This window comes from Lepus europaeus, chromosome 4 (assembly GCF_033115175.1).
Source record: "Lepus europaeus isolate LE1 chromosome 4, mLepTim1.pri, whole genome shotgun sequence".
In the NCBI taxonomy this organism is placed as follows: Eukaryota; Metazoa; Chordata; class Mammalia; order Lagomorpha; family Leporidae; genus Lepus; species Lepus europaeus.
Window position 1 is genome coordinate 34,354,224 of NC_084830.1, and position 25,763 is coordinate 34,379,986.

At 39.4% G+C, this 25,763-nt stretch overlaps 1 protein-coding gene across 1 annotated transcript; it reads left to right on the forward strand.

Moving 5' to 3' along the window:
* Nucleotides 1-3,658: 3,658 nt before the first annotated feature.
* On the forward strand, nt 3,659-7,530 carry TMEM74 (transmembrane protein 74). The gene is made up of 2 exons (XM_062189476.1): nt 3,659-3,708; nt 6,033-7,530. Exon 2 carries the CDS (start codon nt 6,071-6,073, stop codon nt 6,986-6,988), a length of 918 nt encoding a protein of 305 aa, XP_062045460.1. The 5' UTR covers nt 3,659-3,708; nt 6,033-6,070; the 3' UTR covers nt 6,989-7,530.
* The last annotated feature ends 18,233 nt before the right edge of the window (nt 7,531-25,763 follow it).

A 25,763-nucleotide genomic window follows, 5' to 3' on the forward strand; every position in this document is an offset into this window, starting at 1 on the left:
TTTGAGACCCAGTTGCTCCACTTCCTATCCAGCTATCTTCTATGGCCTGGGGAAGCAGTAGAAGACGGCCCACATCCTTGGGCCCCTGGCTTCAGATTGGTGCAGCTCTAGCCATTGTGGCCAATTGGGGAGTGAACCATCGGATGGAAGACTTCTCTCTCTCTCTGCCTCTTCTCTCTCTGCGTAACTCTGTCTTTCAAATAAATAAAAAAGATCACATAGAAAGCAGTATAAAATATAATATACATGAAATAATTCTGTACATGTAAAATGACAGTATAAAAGGAAGTATATTAAGCTATGAGAATGCAATTAGAAGAATATCAAGAAATGGAAGATGTTGAAAAAGAAGGTTCTTTTATCATATTCATAGCAACATCATTCTTTTCAAATTTTATTTAAGGTATAGAGATCTAATATATTTCATATAAAAAGATTTAGGAATATAGTGATACTTCTCACTCTACTCTCCCTCCTGCCCATACTCCTAGGTTCTTGATAAATTTTCAGATGTGGACTTGTAGGAGAAAGAGAGAGGATGTTTTCCCAGCAAGCGGAATTTTTGTAGAGCTTTTCTTTTCAAAAGCTCAGTCAACCTTCATTTATTTCTAACGAATTTTGAAATAAATGTTATAGTACATTAGCAGTGTTGACTTTTTTAACTACAAAGAGTATGTAGACAGTTAATTGTACCATATATAGCTGTGTGTGTATGTATCACATATTTATATATGCACTCTCATTATATATAATGAGAGAATAACATGGATAATCATCTCAAGTCTCAGTTACGTCTTGTCATCTTCCCTTACTGTACTAGGGAGGAATATTTACCTTTCTGTGGAACTAATGAGATATTCAACATACAGATGCTAACATTAAGGTGTTTACAATTTCCATTAGAGATTTAGGTACCTGAGAAGTTAAACAACAAAAAAAATCAAGTGCATGTATGATAAATATAAAAATATTGAGGCTGACAATTCCTAGCAAAGTTCATAGGAGATGGAATATTTGGGGGCTGAACTGAAAGAAAAGACTTTCATGAGAGATATAAGATAGAATCCATTCAGCAGGAAAACCATAGATGCTCTCTAGATGAATCTTTTCTATGCCATTCCTAACAAATGGCTTTTTAAAAATATCCACTCCAGTAATAAAGAATTCACTTCCACGAGACATCCCATGTCAAATTCTTAGAAAATGTGTCCTTCCTTAAACTCAGTCCAAAATCTATCTCCCAATTAAATCTGGTAGTGCTATCCAGAAATTTCCAGTCCCTGTAAACTACAGGTGAGGGCTTCAAACAACCCAGGACCATGGCCATGAGAAATCTCATGTGGTTTTTCCAACACCATCAATATTATCCACCTCATTGCGCTTTGTTGTGACAAAGATCATGAAGCATTGCTCACTCAAGTATGACAGCAAAGAAATCCAAGCTTTGAATCAAAGAGATTCTTTTTCTCCAATTTATTTTTATTTATTTGGAAGAGGTACAGAGAGAGGTAGAGACAGAGAGAGAGGTCTTCCAGGCACTGGTTCATTCCCCAGATGGCCGCAAAGGCCGGAGCTGCGCCGATCTGAAGCCAGGGGCCAGGAGCTTCTTCCCGGTCTCCCATAGGGCCCCAAGCACTTGGGCCATCCTCCACTGCTATTCCAGGCCATAGCAGAGAGCTGGATCGGAAGAGGAGCAGGCAGGACTAGAACCGGTGCCCATATGGGATGCCGGCGCTTCAGGCCAGGACTTTAACCCGCTGCACCACAGCGCCGGCCCCTCAAAGAGATTCTAATCAGAATCTTGGCTCTTCCAGTTATCAGTTTTCAGACTTTGGAAAAGAAACTACATATTTTCAAAACTCAATTTCTACAATGTAAAACGGGTTCAGTAATATCACCTTCCTTATACAGTCTAGGAATTAAAAATGATAATACATTAGCACTAATAAATACTATTAATACTATTTATTCTATTTTTGCCCATTTTAGCAATGATGTAGAATTCTTTTGTTTTGCAAACTTTAAATTATTTGAAGCTAGTTTTTTTGTTTCCTCTAAGAAGTCTCTTATTCTGGCCAAATATCCAAATTCTTGCAGTGTCTCCTTATCTGACATGAGCTCAAGTGCCTTCTCTTGCTGCTCCTTTTGGAGTATCTAGAAGTAACAGCAGAAGGCACCCCTTGTAGTGTGGGATGGGGAAATTGGGGAAAGATATCCTTACTGGAGAACAGTGTTGGGAAAGGAGAAAAAAAAAAAACATAATGCACATGTCATGATCATTAACAAAGGGGCCAACTGACTGAAAGAGAATCATGGGGGAAAAGACTTTCAAAGAGCTGGATTGTGAAGTCTCCAGCAAAAGGACACTACAGACTCCATTCAATGTAAAGGAAAACCAATAGAATCATCATTTTAGGAGACTGATCCATTGCTTGAAAGAAAGTAACCAGAGCTTTGCGTGAGCTTCTCACAAGCACCAAAATATCATAAATATGCCAATTTTCTACTTGCTGTTTTAGAAACAATCAATGACACGGGATCCCCCAAAAGGAGATACTTAAAAATTGGGGAAGAGTCACAAACTACACACACCTGGCCTTCCAGCTTTTGGCTGCTGGAGTCTACTCTGGGTCAAAGAGGATGATGACCCAAAGAAGTTACGCTTTCCAATCCTGGGAGTCATAACTCAGTAGCTTCAATCTCCAGATTTCCTTTAATCCAGATCCCTTCTCTTCTTGCCTTCTGGTCTTTCTCATTCATTCTTTTAACCCAATATAGTGCTTAGAATCTTTAGGGTTCATATCCAAGCCTGACTGAATACTTGTGTGACTTTGGGGGAAATTACGTCTTTGTAATTTAGTTTCTTCTTCTGTGGAAATAAAGATCTTTACCGTACTTTAAAAATCAATTGTGACCACTAAATGAGCAAATGGATGTGAAATGCTTAGAGGAGAGCGTGGCAATGAGTGCCATTTATGCAAATCATTGTGACTTGAGACATTACTATTCATGTTTTAAGAGATAACAGATACCAGTAAACACAGGGATACGCTTGTGAACAGGACTCTGTTCCTACGCTCAATGGCAGTGTTTCCCCGGATTTTGTGGAAAATACAACGACTTTGGAATCAGATTCTTGGATGCAATTTTAGAAGCTACCGTTCATTGTTTTGTAACCTTGGATGAGTCACTTAGTCCCTCAGAGCCTGTCTCCTCAACTGTAAAATAACGATTACTACAATCCACTTTGAAGGCTTGGTTTTAGTATTAAATAAAATAAAACATGCAAATCGCTTCCCACGCAATTGGAATTAAATATACCCTCCTTCCCTCCAGCCCTTACCCTACAATCCTGTGACCACACCTGAGGCTACGGGACGACAATCTCAGTTTAGAAGCCAGTGCTATGTTCTGAAGTGCCAGGGTGGAATATGTGGGTGTAGCGGGAAGAACAAAATCAAGAAGGTTGAGAGGAAACAGAGACCAGAGATGCAGACACCGTCCCTGAACTACATCTCCCGGGATGCTCAGCAAGAGGGAGCGCCCTGCCCTGCCCCGCCCAGCCCCGCACGGCAGGCGCTGCCCACCGGGCGGAGCGGAGCGCGCGGAGGCTACAAGTGCGGTGGCTGGGGATTGGGAGACTTTCCGGGGAGCCGCGCCCGGGTGAGCGCGCGGGGCTCCAGACGTTCCGGGTGGCAGAGGCAGAAGGTGAGTGGCGGAGAGTCGCGTGCGGAGGAGGCGCGCGGTGCAGGAGAGAGCCCGGGAGCCTGGCGGAGCACGGGCTCCGGTCCCTACCCCGCGCCGAAGGTGCCTGCTTCGCCGCGGTTACTGTGCGGACACAGCCTGGCTCCGGTGCCTGGGTAGGCTCGGAGTTCGCCTGGAGTGGGTTGATTGATGGCGCGGCGCCCTCGTGGCACACCGCTGGCCCGAGCTTGCGGCGCAGGGCGCATCCCGAGGTCGGCTCCCCAAGACCAGCCTCGCCCGTGTCACATCGTTCCTGTGCACATATTAATGTGGTTTTTTGGGGGGTTGTTTGTTTGTTTGTTTGTTTTACACTGATGACCGTAAGACTAGGCAAAGTGTTATCTCCTGGCTTTGAGGTTATCTGGGTTTTTAAACAGACCTGCATTTGAGAGAGAGAGATAGAGAGTAGAGAGAGAGAGAGAGAGAGAGAGAGAGAGAGAGAGAGAGAGAGAGGAGAGAGAGAGAGAAAGGAAAAGAGCTGGTCCCCTGGGATTATCCCTGCTCCAATGAGGCTAGAAGCCCTGGTTTGCGAGAATGCAAAGGAAATCGACTGTACAGATAATGTGTCTCTGATAGAACAAGCAGAGTCTCTTCTCCTTTGAAGAGGGATAGAGGCAGGAGAAAAGAATTAAGCGCCAGTTTCTCCCCTTTTGTTATAAACTGTAAGTCCCCATAAGGGTCTCCTACCGATTTTATCCAAAGTAGTCTAATGTGATGAGTCAGTCGTGCCCAAGGTTAATCAGAGCGCCCTGTGCCCGAGGGAACAGCCAGACGATTTCTCATTTTACTAATTGGTAAAGCCCATTACTATTGGTTCATTCATTCAGGGATCCTTCAGGAGCCGATTGCCCGCTTGCTAAGGAAAGCACTGGTTCAGATGTGGTTTTCTTGCACTTGGTGCTTTTTGCTGTTTTAAGTTCCGAGAAACTCCAATAACAGAAGGCAAACGTGTTTGTTTTTTTTCCCCCAAAATCAAATTGATGTAGAGCAGTAACATGTCGTGTTTTAAGTGAGTTGTCAGGTTGACCAGAAGCTGTGCCTTCCTCCATGCTGCCAGTGCCTCTGTTACCAGCTGTTGGAGCTGTGGGTTTTGAAGCATAAAAATCTTCAAGCTAGGGGTTAAAATCAATCATTGCCCTGGATTTCAAAGCACTGTGTAAGGTTCCATTGATTAAAACCCCCAAATAGTGATAGTAGAAAGTGGACTTTTATTTCTGGGAAAGATGGCAGAGGCAGAGAAAGAGGAGCAGATGGTTTAGTGCTCAACACAGAGTTCTATCCCAGAAAGGACTCCTGCTGCAGTGGGGGGTGAGGGAGTGTCATGGAAAGAAAGTTCCAGAGGTAACCTTGGAAACGGCTTTGCACCTGTTTGCTTCAACTAAACTCTGGCTCTACAGGGTTATAATTTGACTCCTTGTCAGTTTACTTCTAGATTGGGTGTGTAAACATTTCTGGATGGTTCATTTTTTGTGCACATTTGCTAGCAAACTGCACAGAGGGGAGGAACTCAGGTCCACTTGCAGCTGCATGCGTGTGGAGTGGGCTGGTTCATTGTCCTTCACAACGATTACCACAAAGGTCCAGGACACACTGCCCCTGTGGATGGGGCAGATTGAAAGCACCGTGGACAGCCACATGGGGTCTTAGAAACACAGGGCCATGGACTTGGCTCACTGGATGTGTGCATGAGATATAAAGTTAGAAGAAGTGGCTGGTCAAATTGCTGAGTCTTTGCTCCAGTGGTACCTGGTGGGAACACGTACTCATTCGCTTGTGGGGATTCTCTGAAGCTAATCTGTATTACAGTCTGTTCCCAAGTAAAGATAAGGTAAACACAATCTAATTGAATTGTTAAGAAGTCTGTGCTTCCCCAAGTCCTCCAGAAATTTAGCAGTTCTGCTAAAACGGGCGCCTGCCTTTCTCGTTTGTGTCTCTCTGCAGGAAACCCGCCTTCTCGTTTGAAGGATGCTGTCAGAGGAAGGTGTGAGTCCTTGGATAAATTTGGCATGGTGATGGCAGCGTGCTTTCTCCATAGACACTGCTGTGTCCTCCCAGTTCCCTTTCTTTGCTGACCTAAGTTTCTCAGTGTTAACGCCCACGACAAGTCAGATGATTTGCCCTTTTCACACCTCTAGGTATCTGCTCCCTTGTTTTGCCCTTTTGAGGAGCTGGGGCTCAGGTGCAGACAGCAGTAGCTGCAAAGGAAATAGGAACCTCGGGAGCAGCACTCCTGTCAGTACAGCCTTAGCTTTTGTCAGGTTCTTACCTAACTGTGTTGCTATTGGCAGAACTTCCGGAAGGTGCCGTGGATGTCTGACTAGCTCCCATGGAGCTCCACTGCCTTGCTAGGAAGCGCAGCCAGACAGATCTGAGCAATGCCATGGACTGGAGTTCAGGAGGGCCTCCTGGTGACCCAGCAGATGTAGCAGCCACAAGAGCTGCTCTCTGCTGCCAGAGACACTGCACATCTGCACCAAGAGCGGCTGGAATGGAAGGGTCTAGACTTAGCCCCTCTCAAGCATCCCCTTCCCCCTCTCAGCAAGACAGTGCTGCCCTGCCAGACTCTTTCTCACCAGGACCTTTTGACTTGGGGAGCAGCCAAATAGCAACAGAACGGAAAGTCTGCAACTGCTGCAGCCAGGAATTAGAAACTTCTTTTACTTACGTAGACGAGAATGTCAACTTGGAGCAGCGGAATCAGAGATCCCCTTCAGCAAAAGGAAGTAGTCATCCCGGAGACCTTGGCTGGGGAAATCCAAATGACTGGTCCCAAGAGGCCGCCATATCCCTGATATCTGAAGATGAAGATGACACAAGTTCGGAAGCTGTGTCTTCAGGGAAGTCTGTAGACTATGGTTTTATCAGTGCCATCTTGTTCTTGGTCACTGGCATCTTGCTGGTGATCATCTCTTACATTGTGCCACGGGAAGTGACTGTGGATCCCAACACGGTGGCAGCCCGGGAGATGGAGCGCTTAGAGAAGGAGAGTGCAAGGCTGGGGGCTCACCTGGACCGCTGTGTCATCGCTGGGCTCTGCCTCCTCACTCTGGGGGGCGTCGTTCTGTCCTGTCTGCTGATGATGTCTATGTGGAAGGGGGAGCTCTATCGTCGCAACAGGTTTGCTTCTTCCAAAGAGTCTGCCAAACTCTACGGTTCTTTCAACTTCAGGATGAAAACCAGCACTAATGAAAACACCCTGGAACTGTCCTTGGTGGAGGAGGATGCTCTCGCTGTACAGAATTAATTCTGGTTGTGAACTTCTGGAGAGTCTGCCCTGACATTTTTGTAAAGAAAAAAGAAAATCCCATTTTTTAAAATAACAATGCAGTTTATTTATTTATGTATTTATTTCACAAACCAATAGCCAGTAAGTGGTTTTGTTTTTCGTGTATCTTTTCTTTAGAAGAAAAGCCATGTAAGATGCTGGAGAAACCACAACCAGCCACAGCAATGCTTCTAAAGAACTGAAGACTAATCTCTAATGGCCATGAGCTTGTACTTCTATCACAAAATTTTTTCTGACAGTCCAATGTACAAATGATTTCTTCTACATGAATATGGGGGTATTCTTTGGATACATGGAGGTCCTAAACATTGTGGGATCAGTCAGTAATCTATTTTGTGAAAAATAGATTAAGCATTAATCACATAATAAGGCTCATATTTAATTCTCCAAGGTGCTTATCCATTTTCTTGCTAAATTTTTCTGCCCGTGATTTGGCTAAATACTAAAATACAGAGTTTTTAATTTGAATATTTTGAAGCTTGAGGATGTTGATATTTTTAAAGAAGGCTGTTAAGAATGTTATATTTAAAACTATTCCTGTATTCAGAAATGGTAATCAAGTCTTTAGGATAAAATTTCTATTAAAAGAAAATTATATAAATCATTATAAGACAAATATGAATTTAATCTACAAATTAGTGCCAGATATCTGCCAGTGTCACATGCCCGTTTTCTAAATGAATCCAAAGCCAGTTGTTGATAGTAATTTCACTTTCTGTTTGTGGGTTTGCCTTTATCTTAGTTACCTGTTTTCTTGAAGTCTCTGCTGAGAGGCAAAGCATGAAACTTTTAAAATATATTTCCAGACAGCCAATCGTTTTGGCAGGCTGAGTCATGATGGACTCTGGCAAGCTCCCAGGCTATGTGGTGTTTTCCTTGTTTGGAGAAAACCTTGGGTACAGCTGCAGCTAGACTGTAGGGAGCTGTGCCTAGTACGCTGCATTGCTTGTTCTAGGCCAGGCAACAAGCCGATGCCTTGGATGGCAGCAGTCCTTACACTCATGGCCAAAGGGTTAGGATGGGAAGAGAGAGACAGAAAGACATACATACACTGATTCAGTGGGTACTGCTGTCTTCACTGTTCACCAAAACTCACCTGTCTTTCACAGTAGTCAGCACCTTACTTTCAGGCCCTCAGGAGCTATCTGCTTGTGCTGCATAAAGAACAAACTCATTCTGTGCAAAAGTGATTCCAACTGAGCAGGGCAAGACACATGCCCAGTGCACACACTGACATACCACCTTGGTATTGGCAGTAGATCAGGAAGGGTGTAGGGGATGCAAATGCAGAAATGTCTTGTTATCTTTGAGATGTTCCCAACCTTCTTCTATAGGAGTTATTTTAACTTCCATTCCTGTGTAATGAGGATCAGTGAGGTCGTTTTTAAAGAGGATTAGAGGTGGCACTTGGAATAGGGATAAGAAAGTGATGAAAAGTGATTTCTTTGTAGATTTTAAAACCTAACACCTGAAGCTTGTATTGTTACTGGGACTGTGGACTACATGGGTGATTTTGGCTGGCAAAGTGTCTTAGTCACAACAGGTATGTGAAAGAATTATAAGGTAAAACTCAGAAATTGTATGCCCATCAGAGGAAGCTACACATAGCCCAGTTTCCTTACCCTACAGAATAATATTGACTTCCTGCTTCAGAAAGAATTGGGTCCATATAAAAGATTGTTCTTTGCTATTGCTGGTTTTCCATGTTTTTGATCAAACCTTTGTTTTGCTTTGACTCTAATGTCATGATCCGTGCTGAACATGCCTTTCCAGAATGTGAGTGTTAGATGAGTTATCTGATATTAGCCTGCTTGCGGATCCACATTGGGTGGTGTTGAAGCAAGAAGGGAATGATCTAATATTGCTTGGCAAAGCCAGTGGGTCTGAGCTGTATTCTTTAAAGTACATTTTAAAAATAATTTTTAAAAAAAACATGTTTTTTCATAGAAACCAAGTGAGATCAGCTGAATTTTTTTTATGAAACTGATTAATTAGCCAAATAACAGGCTATACAGAATTAATGTACAGCCCAATTTTCAATTGGTGAAGGAGAATGAACCTCAGAATCAAGTGTTAAGAAGTCTGTTCAGTTCTTTAAAATTAATGAAAATGGAGAAAAAGCCAAAGGTTTTACATGTATGTATTTAATGAACCTTGCAATGCTACCAAATTATAAAAGTGTGATCTAAAACTAACATTTAAAAATTCCATTGAGGAAAAGAAAATATTCTGGGGGATCGTGAGATTGGGTGAGAACTGGCAAGTCAGAATGCATTTGCTCTTTTCTGAGGATTCTGTACAATTTTACACTTTTCTCTAGAATTTAGAATTGCAATTTGGTAAGTAAATGGTTATTTCAACAACATTATTTAAACCTGCCTATTTAGAAAGCATAACTCTTAAGGGTCTCCATCTATGAGGATAGATAATTACACCCAAAGGGACCAATTCAGAATATTATCTGAATGACCCCTTTAATGCTGTGTTAACATAATTCAGATAATTGCCTTAATCAACTCTCTCCCATGTATTTGGTTTGTATAGCTTTTGTCCACCCCATCACTGCCTAAATTTGAGATGAAAATTACTTAAATTTAAAATGGTGGTAATAAATGCAAAGAAAAGGCCTGAACTGCACACTGTTATTACTAATCTGATAAGGAGTGTTCAGAGCTCTGGTAGTACCTTGGCAGGAGCAGGTGACATATATTAGAGACTTCGTTGGTCTTGGATCCTTCATGCAGATTTATAACCTTAGATCTATCAACATCATGCCAGTTGTGAACTCTGATAGTTTTCACTGCTAGACCTAGAAAAGCAAAACTTTTTTTCAGAGTTCATAGGTCCTTAGCTTATTAACCTGGTTTTAGACCATCTGTACTCAAGAGTTATATTCTTCATCTTAATGAAAAGGCAACCCATCTTTCAGTAGTATGGGCCAATGGAATGAGTATCAAATCTACTATTGAGATCTACACACCACTAATGGACAGTTTAAGCCTCCTAATGTCTTTACCAAACTGTTTCTTTTTAGTGCACCTTAAACTCATGTGGAGAAGTTTGTAAAGAGTTTTCTTTGCAATGCCATGCATCCTTTCTAGCCTTTTGAGCACCTGAAGCAGACCATATAGCATGATGTCCTCTGGCCCCTCATACAGAGGGTGGCTTCCCATTGCACAGCTGACCTACAGTTTAGAAAAGGGCAAGACTGCTTGGGACCATGAAGTCCTTGGTGGTTGTGCATATGACTGATAAATCCTTTGATTCTGTATTACTTGCCTTGATACACATGCTTTGCTGAATTTTTAAAATACATCCCTCCCCAGTACTTATCTATTTTAGGGAATCAATTGGGTCAATGTTGGAAGACATCCTTTTTTAAAAAATATATATTTATTTTAAAATTTTAAAAATATGTATTTATTTTTATTTATTTGAAAGGCAAAAAGAGATAAAGAGGGAGAGAGAGATCTCCCATGTGCTAATTCACACTCTAAATGCCCACAATAACCTAGAGCCCAGAACTCAATCTGGCTCTTTGATGTTAGTGGCAGGGACTCACTACTTGAATCATTGCCTGCTGCCTCCCAGGGTGTGCATTAGCAGGAATTTAGACTAAGAGGCAGAGCCAGAACCTGAAACCAGGCACTCTTATATAGGGTGCAGACAACTCAAGTGGTGTCTAAACAGCTCTGCCAAACACCAACCCCTGAGGTGCAATTTGAAGTGGAGGCAGCTCTACCAACTTTATTTGTGCCTTTCCTTTGCCCCACCGGGGTAAGCTTAAATGAGTGAGGACCATACCAGTTGAATATCAAGAATCAAAGATCTGAACCCAAGTGGCTCTACCTTTTTTACTTCTTTGCAACAGATAGAAATTCTAAGAGGAACATTGTACAAGTGCGATGTTAGACACGTGCAAAGGCTTACTGGTAGTAATTATCTAAAATTAAAGAAAAAGCATTCTATTTATCAGGAGAATTATTTTTTTAATCTGAAGGTCAGATTCAACCACAGTAATTAATGCTACCATAAAAGCATGGTTTGACAACAAAGATTCATAACCTTTGTCAGATGTTCAACTACTTCAGTAAGATTTAATATATCAACTAGATTCTACTGTGATAAAGGAGTAAGAGAGATCCTTACAGTTCTCTGTAATGGGTTTAACCTTTCCCAGAATTGGGAATAAAGAATGACTGTAGTGATAAGAATTGTAATGAAGTCTTACTGGCTTTTTCCTGGCATAAAAGAGTGCATAAGAAAGAGAAGTAACACACAGTTGTCTTTCAGCTGATTCTCAGCTATATCCTTTTATGGTTCATCATATTCTATAATATTCTCTCCTTCCAACTTTTATGGACATACAACTTGGGAAATCATTTTCCTGGCAAGTGCATCAACACTGTAAAAAGTAAAATGTTATTTTAAACACATAAGATGGACTTAAAAAACATGTGACTTACAATTAAGAGTGTACTTGTGGTTTATGTTTGTTACTGTACAAATTGTGGTGCACTCAAGTCTGTGTATATTTTAGGAATATATTTTATAGCTAAAAACTTTAATATCCAAAGCAATTGTTAGAATAATTTCCTTATAGGAATTTGGCATGCCTTAATGTGGACTTTATGAACAAGAGAAGTCTTTCACAGGTCATGAATGAAGAATTTGGAATCAGCCTCAGAATGAGATGCTATAATTACATAAATCTGGTCTAGTTGTTCAGCATCCCACAAATGTTTATTGATTTATTTTTTAACCTTTCAGTTTCAGGGTTATAAGAGTGCGGCATATTTAGAAATTATCTAGACATGAATTATTACTTTATTTCATGGAAATATGGTCAGTACATCCCTTTGCTCCAAGTTTTAATAACTCTCCTGTGTTTTAGGAACAGCCAGTCTTATTTTCCCCCTGGCATCTTTATGCTTCCTAGTCACACTCCATGCAAATGTGTAAGAAAGCAAAGATAGGTTATTACTACATAGAGTATTTACAGCTTTTACTGTGGTTCTCATTGTGTTTTTAATATTACTTTTCTTGCCAAACAAAAATAATTTGATGTTGATGAAGTGCTTTTTGATATTATAAAGGGCAATTTTTAAGCTTTTGAGCTCTTTCTTATGGAATTTGATGCCTTGTATGTTAATAGTGTGTCATATTTTAAAAATTAAAACTTATTTATCAAGCTGTTTTATTGCCTTTAACTTTTATTTAATTTTAAATTTCTGATGATGATTTGGTCTTTTAAAATTATATATGAAATTTTCAGTCCAAAAAAATTAAAATTAATATTAACCACCCATTCAAGTGTAACATCGTTTTTCCTATTGTATCATTAAATAATATAAACTATGCTTTGTATTTTTATTTTTTTGCTTTATATGAAATATTTATTTGAATTTCTCTAAATTACTCAGTATTGAACTTAGAATGTGAATTCATAACATGGAAAAATAGGTGCATAGGTGTTTTTAAAACACCTAAAAATCTAGAAGCATTAGGTGAGAAACTATGAATTAGCTTATGTGTCTACTCTTAATGTAATTTTGAGCTCCAATTTTAATTCATCACAGTTGATTTTTTAAAAATATTTATTTTTAACTTTACTTGTAAGGCAGAGTTACAGAGAGAGGGGGGGAGAGAGAGAGAGATCGATCTTCCATTCACTGGTTCACTCCCTAAATGGCTACAATGGCCAGGGCTGGTCCAGATGGAACCCAGGAGCTTCTTCCAGGTCTCCCATATGGGTTCAGGGAGCAAGGACTTGGGCTATCCTCTGCTGCTAACCCAGGCACATTAGCATCGAGCTGGATCAGAAGTGAAACAGCCGGGACTCAAATTGGTGCCCATATGGGATGCTTCGCTGCAGGCAGTGGCTTAACCCACTGTGCCACAATGCTGGCCCTGTACAATTGATATTATTAAGTGGAATTTTATCCTTATTCTGTTTGAGTGCTGTCAAGGTTAAAAATTCCAGAGCCAGTTGGAAGTGGGGCCCTATTTATTGTTCCACCTTTTAAAAACAAAAAATCAGGGGCCAGTGCTGTGGCGTAGCAGGAAAAAGCTGCCGCCTAAAGTGTCGGCATCCCATATGGGCACCAGTTTGAGAATCCACTTTCCAATCAAGTTCTATGCTATGGCCTGGGAAAGCAGTAGAAGATGGCCCAAGTGTTTGAGCCCCTGCACCCACCTGGGAGACCCAGAAGAAGCTCCTGGCTCCTGGTTTCAGTTTCTCCCACCTCCCACCCTTGCGGCAATTTGGGGAGTGAACTAGCAGATGGAAGATTCTCTCTCTCTCTCTCTCCCCCCGACTGCCTCTGCCTCTGTAGCTATGCCTTTCAAATAAATAAATAAATAGATATGTAAAAAATCAATCAAGATTAGTATTCACTATAAAGGAAGTAAACCTAGTTATTCCTTCTAAATATTTTTTGCTAGAAGGGCAAAAAATATTTAGGTTTTGTTAACCACCTCAAGGCACTCAGAATGGGCTGAGTAGTGCTGCTCTACAATCTTGCTCTAAGACTCTTGGGAGTCTGCCTGGTACAGCTACCTTTTCCAGTGTTGCTGGTTGCTAGGCTAGAGGGAAAAAGAGAGTTTGAAAAGTCTCAAACTGGCATGGCACTTCCTCTCAACTCACTAACCAGAATTAGTTACATAGTACCTCTGTAGCCAGAAATGCAGTTCCATCATGTGCCTTGAAGTGGGCGAGACTTTGATGAAATAGCACTAAAATGTACAATAACTTCTAAGGTCTTTGTTTTGTTCAAGCCCATTATATATCAATGAATATAAAAATCCTTGTATTCTTTAAAGATCACCTGATTAGTTTAATAGTTTTGTGCCGGAAACAAAAATTCTTCTGAAGAGTCTCTATAAAGGCATAACGTGATAGTTCTTTACTAAAAATCCTTAAAGAGAGAAAGTATCACATTTTATCTTAATAATATGTTTATCATTTTATTATTGTGTTTTATTATAAAATTTCAGAGATTAAACCAACACACATACTTTTGGTGAATGGAATTTGTACTTTGTCTCACCTAATTCTCACCATGTTTATATAAGGCAAGTTTAATCTGCATTTAACAATGAACAACAGATGCTAAAGGATGTTTAATGACTAGCCAAAGGTGAAAAACCAAAAAGCAGTAGAGAAAGAATTAAGACCTGGCACTTCTTTAATAAAAATTTATTCAGGGTTAGAAGAATAGTGCTACTATTCTTCCAAAAAAATTTTACTCATTTCATTTTGTATTTATTATTTTCTAAAACAAACTAAGTAATATTACTTGAGAAGCAAGAGATCTTTCTTTAATGGAATCATGCCAAATTTTGTATTTTAGATAATAGTGTGGTTTCTCAAAATAAAGAACCAAATTGAAACTTTAAAAACTCAGAGCTATCCTATTCACCCACCCCAACCCTCAACTGAGATTCAGATAAGCCTATACTGATACTTTTCCCTGGAGCCACAAAGAATGTTAGTTACTCCTCCGTGTGCTCAATAGAGAACCTACTGATGAAAGTCATAATTGTGTGCTTAGTATATGATAAGCATACAGTTTTTATGTACAGTGTCTTGCTTAATTTTCACAGGACAGGGCATATTAGAGCCTTCAGAATCTGCTAAGTAAATGCCTTGAAGTTTCAATGTTTGTTCTTCTGCTCTTGTCAAGTTATCCAAGCCATAATTTCTTCATCTGCACAATAAGGACAATGCTGTTTGCCTTGCAGGATGCTCACAAAACTTAAGGAAGAAAAATGAGAGGAGGTTTGGGAAAGAATTCTATTTGGTGTTCCATCATTCGATCCACTATTATCTTAAGTGAGATGCTTCATAATAGTAGAATCTGAATTTTTTGTGTACTTGCTTTCATATGTTCCTGTTGATTACTATTGATTATCCTATTATCCTGTTGATTGTCCTATAATTCTGTTGATTGATGAAAAACTGAATTGGACCAACTGTAGATAAATATTCATGATAAAAATAACCTTTGTTCCTTTACTCCCCCTCCTTCCCATCCTCTTCTTTCTCCAGTTTCTTATTATCCTTGACTTTCTCTCCTTCTCTTTCTTTCCCTCTTCCTCTCTCTTTTCCCTCTCCCTCTTCTCCCTTCCTCCTGCTGCTGCTGCTCCTTTTTCATCATCATCATCACCATCATACTTCATTGTCATGTGGAAACTGTTCATTTGTACATCTCTTGCCTCTACCATCATTGATACTCCCTTCAAAAATGAGATTTATGTTTCCCTTCATAAGTCTGAAAACTTGGAAAAGTGCCTTTTGCTTAATTGTAGGGTATGGATGTGTGAAGACTTCGTACCACAGATCCAGACCTTGAAGAGTGACAGCTCCAATCATCAGCATACTATGTGACAGAAAATTCATTTATCTATTGAGTAGAAGAGTGTTAGCCATAGAAAAATCCAACAAAAATTGAAAATCTTTTAGATTCATAGTATTAAAACACAATATTAGTGAAAACTGTAGCAACTGACTATTCTTCACTGCTGTTTGTCTAGATGGCAGAGTCCATGGCTTACAGTTAATTTATCAGTGATTTTTCTTTAGCTTTGCCTACATTCTGTCAAAGTAGCAAAATCTGTTCTTGGATGCAAATAATATTAAGAACAATTGCTAAAAAATTGAACTCATTTTCCCTTGACACTTAAATGATGTCATTCATGCCCTCTGCTACTGAGTGCACCCTTAGCAATGAAACTGGGATCTCAGAGTAAGAAGTGGGTAGCCAGATGCTACCTTAGATCACACCTTAAGTGGCATGGAGTTTGTGGTTATAAAAACAATGAAAGGGAGCTGGAAGAGAGAATTGGTAGACCCTAAACAGTGAGAGATGAGGCTGAGGGAGATAGTGATAAAAGTTCACTAGTGAGGCAGTATTATGTCAAAAATCACATTAAAGACACAGCATTTTGGATAATTTCAAAAGAGCACTGTTAAGCTGAGAAAGAGAACTCATGTAATCAGGAAGCAAGCAAATTCAGACTGATGGCAGGATAGTAAGAATGTGGTTATTGGCACAGAAAACCAATGGAAAGCAAGCAGCACAGAAGTCTAAGTTTCTAAGGGAATTTCTTTGCCAGAGAAGCCATTAGCTTTTGACTACTTGAGACTTAAAAAACAACACTTGGGATTCCAGACTGACTAGTAGGAAGCAGGTCAGAAAACTGTTATAATCTGAAGAGTGCCTGCCAAAGAGAATAAAACACAAGGAAGAAACTCACAGAAACTTGAACAAAAGCCTTGGAGAACGGTGGACAAGTGAGTTCCTTCTAGAGCTCAAAACAGGGTCCAGTGTAGGAGTTACTGCACCTCCGCGGCAGGACTGCATGATGCCTGCCCTACAGTTTCAGTATTGTGGTTACCATATCCCTGTTCCATGGCTGTAGTTTATTTGAGGTATAGCTTATCATTTGTTTATACTTTGTCAGGCGAGGACCACAAGAAATATCCCAAACCTCATGAAGGATGACTGTACATTTGGAGCTCTTGGATTTAAACTGGGAACAACAGCTAGAGAGAGGTCTTTGTGTCATCTTCCTTGGGAGTTGGATCTTCCAAGTGTGTAGGAAGGGATAGGCTATCCCATTTCCCTTGTGTAGAGTCATTGCTAGAGAACAGCGCCCTTAGCAAGGACATTTTCTAGCTCACTTTTCATTCATGTGAGGTCAAAAGACTGATGTACACCATAGGAATGGGAGCAAAGTTCTGTGCCTCATTTCCTGTCTGAAGTGATTAGGAAACTGGTACACCTTTACTTATTCCCCCCCATTCTGGCTCCTGGATGAAGCTGTCTAGAAAGAATAGAAGCCACAATGGAGATAGCAAATCCTCCTTCACACAGAGGTGAGGCTGTTTGCTTCCCCCGTATTCAGAACGTAACCTGATGTAGAGATTCAGTCATCTGTAACATCTGGCTTACAAGGGACTCTGCTTGTCAGCATGTCACTAACAGTGAGAAAAGGAGACAAGGTGGAAGATTCGTGGGAGTTGATCACCTCCAGTTGTCTAGCATGCATCAGATGGGAAGTACAGACCAGATCAGAAGCCGAGGGGGCCTCAAACCCAGACACTCCAAAATGGGATTGCAGGAATCCTAGGGAGCATGTTAACCACTCTGCTAAATCTCTTCATCCTTCTTTGGTATTGCTAATCGAATACTTTTTTATTTAATTAGTACTTTAATGAAAATTCCCATTTTAATTCCTATTTTTAGGATTTTTTTTTAAAACTTAGGATGTATTCATGAAAATGTTGAATTTGATCTTTAAAAAAAATACCGGGGCTGGTGCTGTGGTGCAGGGAGTTAAAGTCCCAGCCTGTAGCACTGGTGGCATCCCATATGGGTGCTGGTTTGAGTCCGGCTGCTCCACTTCTGATCCAGCTCCCTGCTAATGTGCCTGGGAAAACAGCAGAGGATGGTCCAAGTCCTTAGGCCCTTGCACCACATGGGAGACCTAGAGGAAGATCCTGGCTCCTGGCTTCAGATGGGCTCAGCTTGGCCACTGTGGCCATTTGGGAAATGAACCAGTAGATGGAAAAGTCTCTGTAACACTACCTTACAAATAAATAAATAAATCTTTTAAAAATAAACTTACTTAAGTTTAAAGCTTATAAGTGGTGAAGCCAGGTCTGACACAAAAATCCATATTTTTCAATCTATAATGGGCTATCATTTACTTCTATGGATCTTTTCAGTTGAACTGCCCTTCCTTCCCTTTGCCAAAGCCAACCTAATGGGTGATTACTCTATCATTATTGATCTCTCTCTTCTTTAAATGATGATCACTTTTAGTTTCTGTGCTCCACAGTTTATTCACTGTAGATTGCCTTATATCGATTACTAATTGTTTCACATAAGACTCTTTCCAAATAGACTTTAAACTCTAGGACGAGGACTCTCTTTTTTCATCACAATATCTATCTCAAAGATAACTTGCACTATCTGTACTATCTCGAATTGTGCCAAATGTAAGCTACTCTGGCCACAGTGCTAACTTAGCCTCTTACTCTGATTTTGATACACTAGAAAATAACTGAAGGCAGGAAAAACTCTTTAGAGGAGAATTACAAGTTGATTGAAGTTAGAAAATATGATCCAAAGGAAAACATTAAAAAAACGAGTTCCACTTAGAGGACTAAAGGCTAAGGAATTACAACAAAATTTACTAGATTATAATAGTAAATGTACAGAATAGTTAATATACAAAATTATATAGAGACATATTATTAATATGAGTTAATATTCCTCACTCTAATGAGGAATCAAAGATTCAAATTAATGTTATAATTTTTACCATCAAATTAAGAATATTTGCCCCCTTTTCAGAGCAATATTTGATGTTGCTGTGAAAGATATTCTCTGATACATTACTTCAGAGAAACATCAATTAACGCATTTCTTTTTGGAATATCATTTAACAATATGTACCTGAAGTATTCAAAATATTCTTTTTCCCAAGGATCCTATTTCTAAAAAAAATTATGAGATATCAAAGACATAATAAAAAAGTTTATTTACAAACACATTTACTACTGATTTAGATTAAAAAAAATGGAATACTGAAAACAACTTATGGCTGAACAATAGGGGGATTGCTGACTGGGGGGGAGCCATAAAATGAATTGCTGTAAAGGCATTAAATGTAATTTTCAGAAACTTGTAAGGATATGAAGAAATGCTCATAAAGTGACATTAAATGGAGAAACTTTCTCAAATATAATATCACTCTGATTATGTGCTATATATGTGACTTGTGTGTTACTTAAAACCAGCTGGAAACACATTAAAATGTAAATGGTACTGGGGCCGGCATTTCCACATAGTAGGTTACCCTGCCTTCAACACCAGCATCCCATATGGGTGCCGGTCATGTCCACTTCCCATCAAGCTCCCTGCTCATGTGCATGGGAAAGCAGTGGAAGATGGCCCAAGTCCTCGGGCCCCTGCACCCATGTAGGAGACCTGGAAGTCCTGGCCCCTAGCTCCAACCTGGCCAGTTCCAGCCATTGCAGACATCTGGGGAGTGAACCAATGGACAGAAAATCTCTCTCTGTCTCCTTCTCTCTCTGTAACTCTACCTTTCCAATAAATAAATAATTTCTTTTTAAATGTAAATGGTATTTTCTCTGGAGTGGGGTATTTTTTTATTTTATCACATTTCTAATTTTTTTTTCTTTTTGTACTTTAAATGTGCTTTAAATTTTAAATAAATATTTATATAAAGTCATAGGCCAGACTTGACTCAAGGCTTTAAAAATATGAACTTGGGACCAGTGGTGTGGCATAGTGGGTAGCAACACTGCCAGCAATGCCGGCATCCCATATGGGCACCATTTCCTGTACTGGCTGCTCCACTTCTAATCCAGCTCTCTGCTAATAGCCCAGAAAAGTAGTGGAAAACACCCATGTGGGAGACCCAGATGAAACTCCTGGCTCCTGACTTCAACCTGACCCAGCTCAGGCCATTACGACCCTCTGGGGGAGTGAATTAGCAGATAGAAATCTCTCTCTCTCTCTCTCTCTCTCTCTCTCCTGACTTCAACCTGACCCAGCTCAGGCCATTACGACCCTCTGGGGGAGTGAATTAGCAGATAGAAATCTCTCTCTCTCTCTCTCTCTCTCTCTCTCTTTCCCTCTCTTTTTGTAACTCTGACTTACAAAATAAATAAACAAATCTTGAAAACAAATATGAACTTATCTATCTAAAAGTCTCAAAAAAACTCTAGGAAAGAGGTCCTATTATTATTGAAACACAGAGGCTAAAAAATTCCCCCTAGGCCACAAAGCTGGTAAATGGTGGAAGCAGAATTTGAGCCCATGCATTGTATTATGGTTGTGAACAACTTTTGATATCAAAAACCAAAATAATTTTAATTGATAAAAATGCAAGGTGCAAATTAATTGGTTTGATCTCCCTGGGATAATGTAAGAGGATAAAATGCAATGTGAATAATTCAGTTCTACATCAGGAAAACTATTCTGATATCTAGGACTGTTACACTGGAACAACTTACAAGGGAAGATGTGGGTGTTCCTCAGCCTTAAAAATGGGATTGGTTCTCCCATGTGGGTAATGTCTTCATGCTGAGGCAGAAAGATGGCTCTCAAGGTCTCTGCCCAGACTGTGATTCAGTGGTTCATGAAATAATAAAGACTGGATGACCTAGTTTATTCCCTAATTACATTTATACTCTCATCCTTGGACCACATGGATGAGACTACTTCCTGCAAATATAATAACTTAGAATTTTATGTCTACAACATAGAATAATGAACATAATCTATATAACTTTCTAAGAAGACAGCATCTACTATTTTCTTACTTTTCTTCTGAGATTTGAATAAGCCGACTGAGGAAAATATGGTAGGAAGAACTTGTCAGCATATTGTCAGGTAAGTATAGGAATTACACCATATAAATAGCTACCATGAATAATTAATTTGGAAGTTAGATGGCTTTATCTGTGCTGAACTGTACTTCATCAGTTTGCCTTCCTCTTCTTGTAGGGCTTTTATGAATTTATGTTTTGTGTCATAATTTACATCAGAGGAAAAATAAATCTTCACAATCAAAAATCTTTTAATTTGCCAACAGGCCTGAAATTATTTTGAGTAGTAGATTTTATCATTGTTGACTTCTATCTGGTTATAACAGGAAAATAGTTTTGTAGATTAGTGACCATTTTTTTCTCAATATGCTAAACCATACAAGTTTCAAAAAGGAATTTTTCCATTTTATAACAGTGGAAACACTTGTAGCATTTTAGTCAAAGATTGAACTTCTTCATCTTCCTCCATATTCCCTCATCTCTCCCTCTCCCCTGCATTTTGAAATATTGACAAAGTCTGTACATGAGCCACTTAGTAGACAAACATTTCAGACAAGATTTATCCGCAGATAATGTCTGATAATGTGATGAAAAATTTCACCTGGAAAACAGCATTAAAAACTGATATGATGTGATAAAGTCCAATAAAAGATATTTGTAAGACACTGTGATACTAAATTAAGACACTGGAAAAGAAGCTGGATATTAGCCCAAGATGCACTATATAGACAAACAATTGGCAAAGCTTGTGAGAAAGTTAAGGGAAAATTGATCAAACTTTTATAATGAAATTCACGCATTGTTTTATTAAAATGAGTAATAAGATTGTGTTTATCATGTACAGCATGTTGCTTTGAAATATATACTCATACTAAATGGAATATATAAATAAAGCTTATCAACATATGCATTTCCTCACATATTTTTCATTTTTGTGGTGAGAGCATTTAACATCTACTATCGAATGAAAACGGTCCTTGAGAAGTTTGACTACATCAGTGACACTGGAGAAGAAAACTCCTACATAAAACAAGTCTGTCATGTTTGATGCTCTGTTCTCAAGACTGGCTAAGCTCTGATCCCCAGTTCAAATCTAGAACTGAATCAAAGTCATTAGTGTAACAACATCAAATGTACATTACTCAGTCTTCAGCTCCTACATCTAATTCTAATCATAAGCAAATCAAACATCAGAGAATTTGTTGAAGTTGTGTGCCTGGGAATGATACCCACTTGATTTGCTATGATGTAAACTGAACAGGAAGAGACTGGGAAGGCCCAGTCACATCCGAGCCCTAAAAATATGATATAGCAGGTGGGTGAGGACTTTAATAATCTCTCAGCCTTGTTAAATTCTTATGGATTTTCTGCAGCTGGAAAACATGAAGGAATGAGCTCCTCTCTGGCAAAACTGGGACTAATGGTGCTTTGAAAGATGCTTAGGAGAATGAAAAATCTTCCTGAAGACAAGATACAAGCTGGACACAAAGATGAAGCATAATGAGAAGTTTATGTCACCTTTTAAACCTCCACTTACCCTTTATCCATCTGGGGAAGAACTGGTGGTTTTTTATTTGTTTGTTTGTTTTTTCATTAGTCGCCAAATGCTTGAAGAATTTACTTGTTTGGTTTTGCTTTTTTTGTTTATAGAAAATGTCAATTTTATTGCAATTCCTAAAATCTCTAAGGCATGTAGATGCCACCTGCACTGTTAAATTAGCTTATCTTCTTCCACTGGTGGCAATTTATGCCATATTGTTGTCACCCAGACTTAAAATCTGTCATTTATACATCCTCTATATTGGTTATGTTGAAGAAACAGAGAAATTAAACACTCCATGAAATGCTATTGTACTTCCCCTCTAAGTATAGAAAGGGTAGTTTTGGGAAGTGCACCTGTTCTCAGACCTTACACTTTCCAGAAATGATACAAAAGGGAAAAGAAAAAAAAAGTAGGTAAAAATCCATGTCTTGTCAGTTGCTTTCTCCTGACACCTTTTCACTAACTCTTTCTCTATCTTTTTAAAATAATGTTTTGTTAAAGTGTGTGCATGAAAAACTAACTAAATAATGAGAAACCTGTAATGTTAAGAGATGGAATAATTATTGTTTGATTTTTAGACTATGAAAATAGTCAGTAGATCTATGGAATAACTGGATATCAGTATAATTTCCATGTCAAAAATGCAGATATCATTAACTGAAATAAAGATATTCATTAAAGAATTAGACATCTTTCTATACTTTGGACTCCTTATTTAGTGTAGCATTATGCCTTTGATTATAATGTAAATTAAAAATATGTTATCTTAAATATAAATAAATAAAATTTTTAAAATAAAGAATTAGACGTTTAGTAGAGAAGTACCTTGCACATATTTTCGGGGTGCTTAAAATTGAATCATATTTACTTATTTCTCAAAATACCATACAGATAGGGATTCCTACCAGAATTAGAAATCATTACTCTGACTTTCATGGTTATCCTCAAATTACCTAAACCACCAACATTAAGTTCAAATGTGAATGGTCAATTGTTTTAGATTATTTACAGAATTCCCGAAATCAGTGAATATTAAATTTATGTTAATTAAATCACTGTGTTAGCAACAAAACTATATCATGCCTAGATTTGTGTTTATATAGCTAAATTTCAGGAAAGGAGTTTTTGTGCTCTGGAGATATAGTTAATGCTTTCGATAATTCCCTGAAATGCTTGGGGTTTGTGTTCCATTGTGTCTGATTCACAACATGCACTAGCGTAGGCTGGAAGAGGAGGCAGCAGATGATAGTTCAAGTTCTTGTGTCTGTGCCACCAATGTGGAAGACTTTGATTGAGTTCCAGGCTCCTGGCCTCAGCCTAGCCCATCTCTGGCTGTAGCAGGCATCTGGGGGGTGGGTAGTGAACCAGCAAGTGGAAGATCTCTGTCAGTCTCTCTCTCCCTCTCTTTCTCTCTCTCTCCCTTTCAAAATAAAATATATTTATAAGATAGATTAAATTTTTTAAATATCTCATCTAAAAAATGTAAAAGGATATCTTTGTTTCAATCAGCTTTAAAATATAAACAGAACTGGGGCTGGCAGTGTGGTGCAGCAGGTTAGCGCCTGGACCTGAAGCACCAGCATCCCGTATGGGCACCGGTTTGAGACCCAGCTGCTCCACTTTTGATCCAGCTCTCTGCTATGGCCTGGGAAAGCAGTGGAAGATGGCCTAACTCCTTAGGCCCCTGCACCTGTGTGGGAGATCCGGAGGAAGCTCGTGGCTCCTGGCTTCGGATCAGTACTGCTTTGGCCGTTGCAGCCAACTGGGGATTGAACCATCAGATGGAAGACCTCTCTCTCTCTCTCTCTGAACCTCCCTCCCTCTCCTCTCTCTGTGTAACTCTTTCAAATAAATAAATAAACCTTAAAAAATATATAAACAGAGCTATATTCATGGTTGTCATTTAAAAGAAAATTATAAGCATTATTCAAAGACTTTTGTTAATAAGCATTTACATGTATTGAATTCTTTACTGTGTTCTGGTTCCTATGCATACTTCTGTATACTGATTATTTCATTTATTGCTTCTAACAATATTATGATGGAGAAAGTAGAGTGTAGGGAGACTAGAAAACCCAGTGTAACATCAAGTAAGTTGATAATCCTACAATGAAGTTCAAGTTTCTGACTCCTGAAATAATGTTCTTAGCCATTATAGCATACTGCTATTCATCCCCAGACTCTAATATTGTATCAGCTATTTTTGGGATATTTACTGGACTGATGGAAACATGCATTGATGTATCAATAGATGTAAAAACAAGGTAATTGAATCCAAAGGAAAAAATAAAATAAAAAAGACTTTATTAAAAATAATGTGGAGTTGGGGGTGGTGGTGCTGTGGAACAGTGGGTTAAAACCCTGGCCTGCAGTGCAAACATCCCATATGGATACCAGCTGCTCCACTTCGCTGCTAGTGCACCTGGGAAAGCAGCAGGGGATGGTCCATGTGCTTGGGCCCCTACACACACATGGGAGACCTGAAAGAAGCTCCTAGCTCCTGGCTTCAGCCTGGCCCAGCCCTGGCCATTGCAGCCATTTGTGGAGTGAATCACTGGATGGAAGATCTCTCTGTGTCTCTACCTCTTTCTGTAACTCTGCCTTTCAACAAAATAAAATAAATCTTTAAAAATTGATACGGGAAAATTTAACACACACACACATACACACCCCAATCCTGAAGCTATTGTATCAGGGCTGCAAGGAAAAGCATAAGGAGGCTCTTTTAACTGACAGTAAGCCAGCCATGTCCCAGTCCCAGAGCAAACAAATCATCTGCTTTTCCTGCTGCCCTGTAGATTCACTTGAGTGTTGAACCAGTAAAAGCTTTGGGAGTTGCAGCACTCAGGATAGTTCAGTATAGATCACGGTGTAGAATTACATCATTGTATCTCCAGGTAATGACACCCTTGGCTAGGGCTCATATCAGACACCAGTCATCAGGTCTGACATTGCTGCAGCCAGACTATGAAGTGGCACGGGGAAAATTTTGAAAAAGGACAAGCAAGGGGATAATTGCATTTCTTCTAAGGAGAGCTTCAGGCACTCAGCCAAGTAAAGGTTGCCATAAGTTAATGTTGCAGTCAGAGTAAGAACAAGCCACAAGCATTTGCTGTCTCTCACACTCCTGCCAACAGATGCATTCTGTCAAAACCACACTCAGAAACGGGCTTGCTAATAATTGTCTAGCTCTGCTCTTGGCAACTCATCTGCTAAGATCGCACTGGTGGCCTATCACAGCAGGTATGGCCCAGCACTGCTCCTCCGGAGAACTTGGTTTTCCAGCACAGATTACCAGTCCCAAAAGACTGACTGACCCTTGTCTGCTTCAGCCAAGCTGCTTGGATGGCTTACTTGCAATCAAGCAAACAGTTATCAGTCCCATTTTGGGGTCTGGATGTCAATGTGCTGCCTTCTAAGCAGTGTTCTATATCATGCATATTATGTCACTGAGCCATATGAAATTGCTTTTGATGTAGGGAAATATATATTATATGTGTGTATATATAATATATATTTATCTGTATGTATATATAATATATATTTATCTTGCCCAGGTTTGATTGCATCAAGTATATACAATGAAAATTAAATATCATTTCATCTTAATCATTGAGTTCTCCTCCATTAAATCATCTGTCTTTAACAATTTATTTAAACTTCCAAATATTCTACATCTATGCCCACATAGATGTGTTTATAAGCATATATGTTTCTTACACCAGTGAAACTATATTTACATATGGTTCTACGCTTTGCTTTTTCCACTCAATTTATATTGTGGAATCTTTTCTTCTTAGCCCATAGAGCATAACCTCATTCAT

What these genes read in the sequence shown, in the direction of transcription:
- TMEM74 (XM_062189476.1), top strand. Translation starts at nt 6,071, where the DNA reads ATGGAGCTCCACTGCCTTGCTAGGAAGCGCAGCCAGACAGATCTGAGC.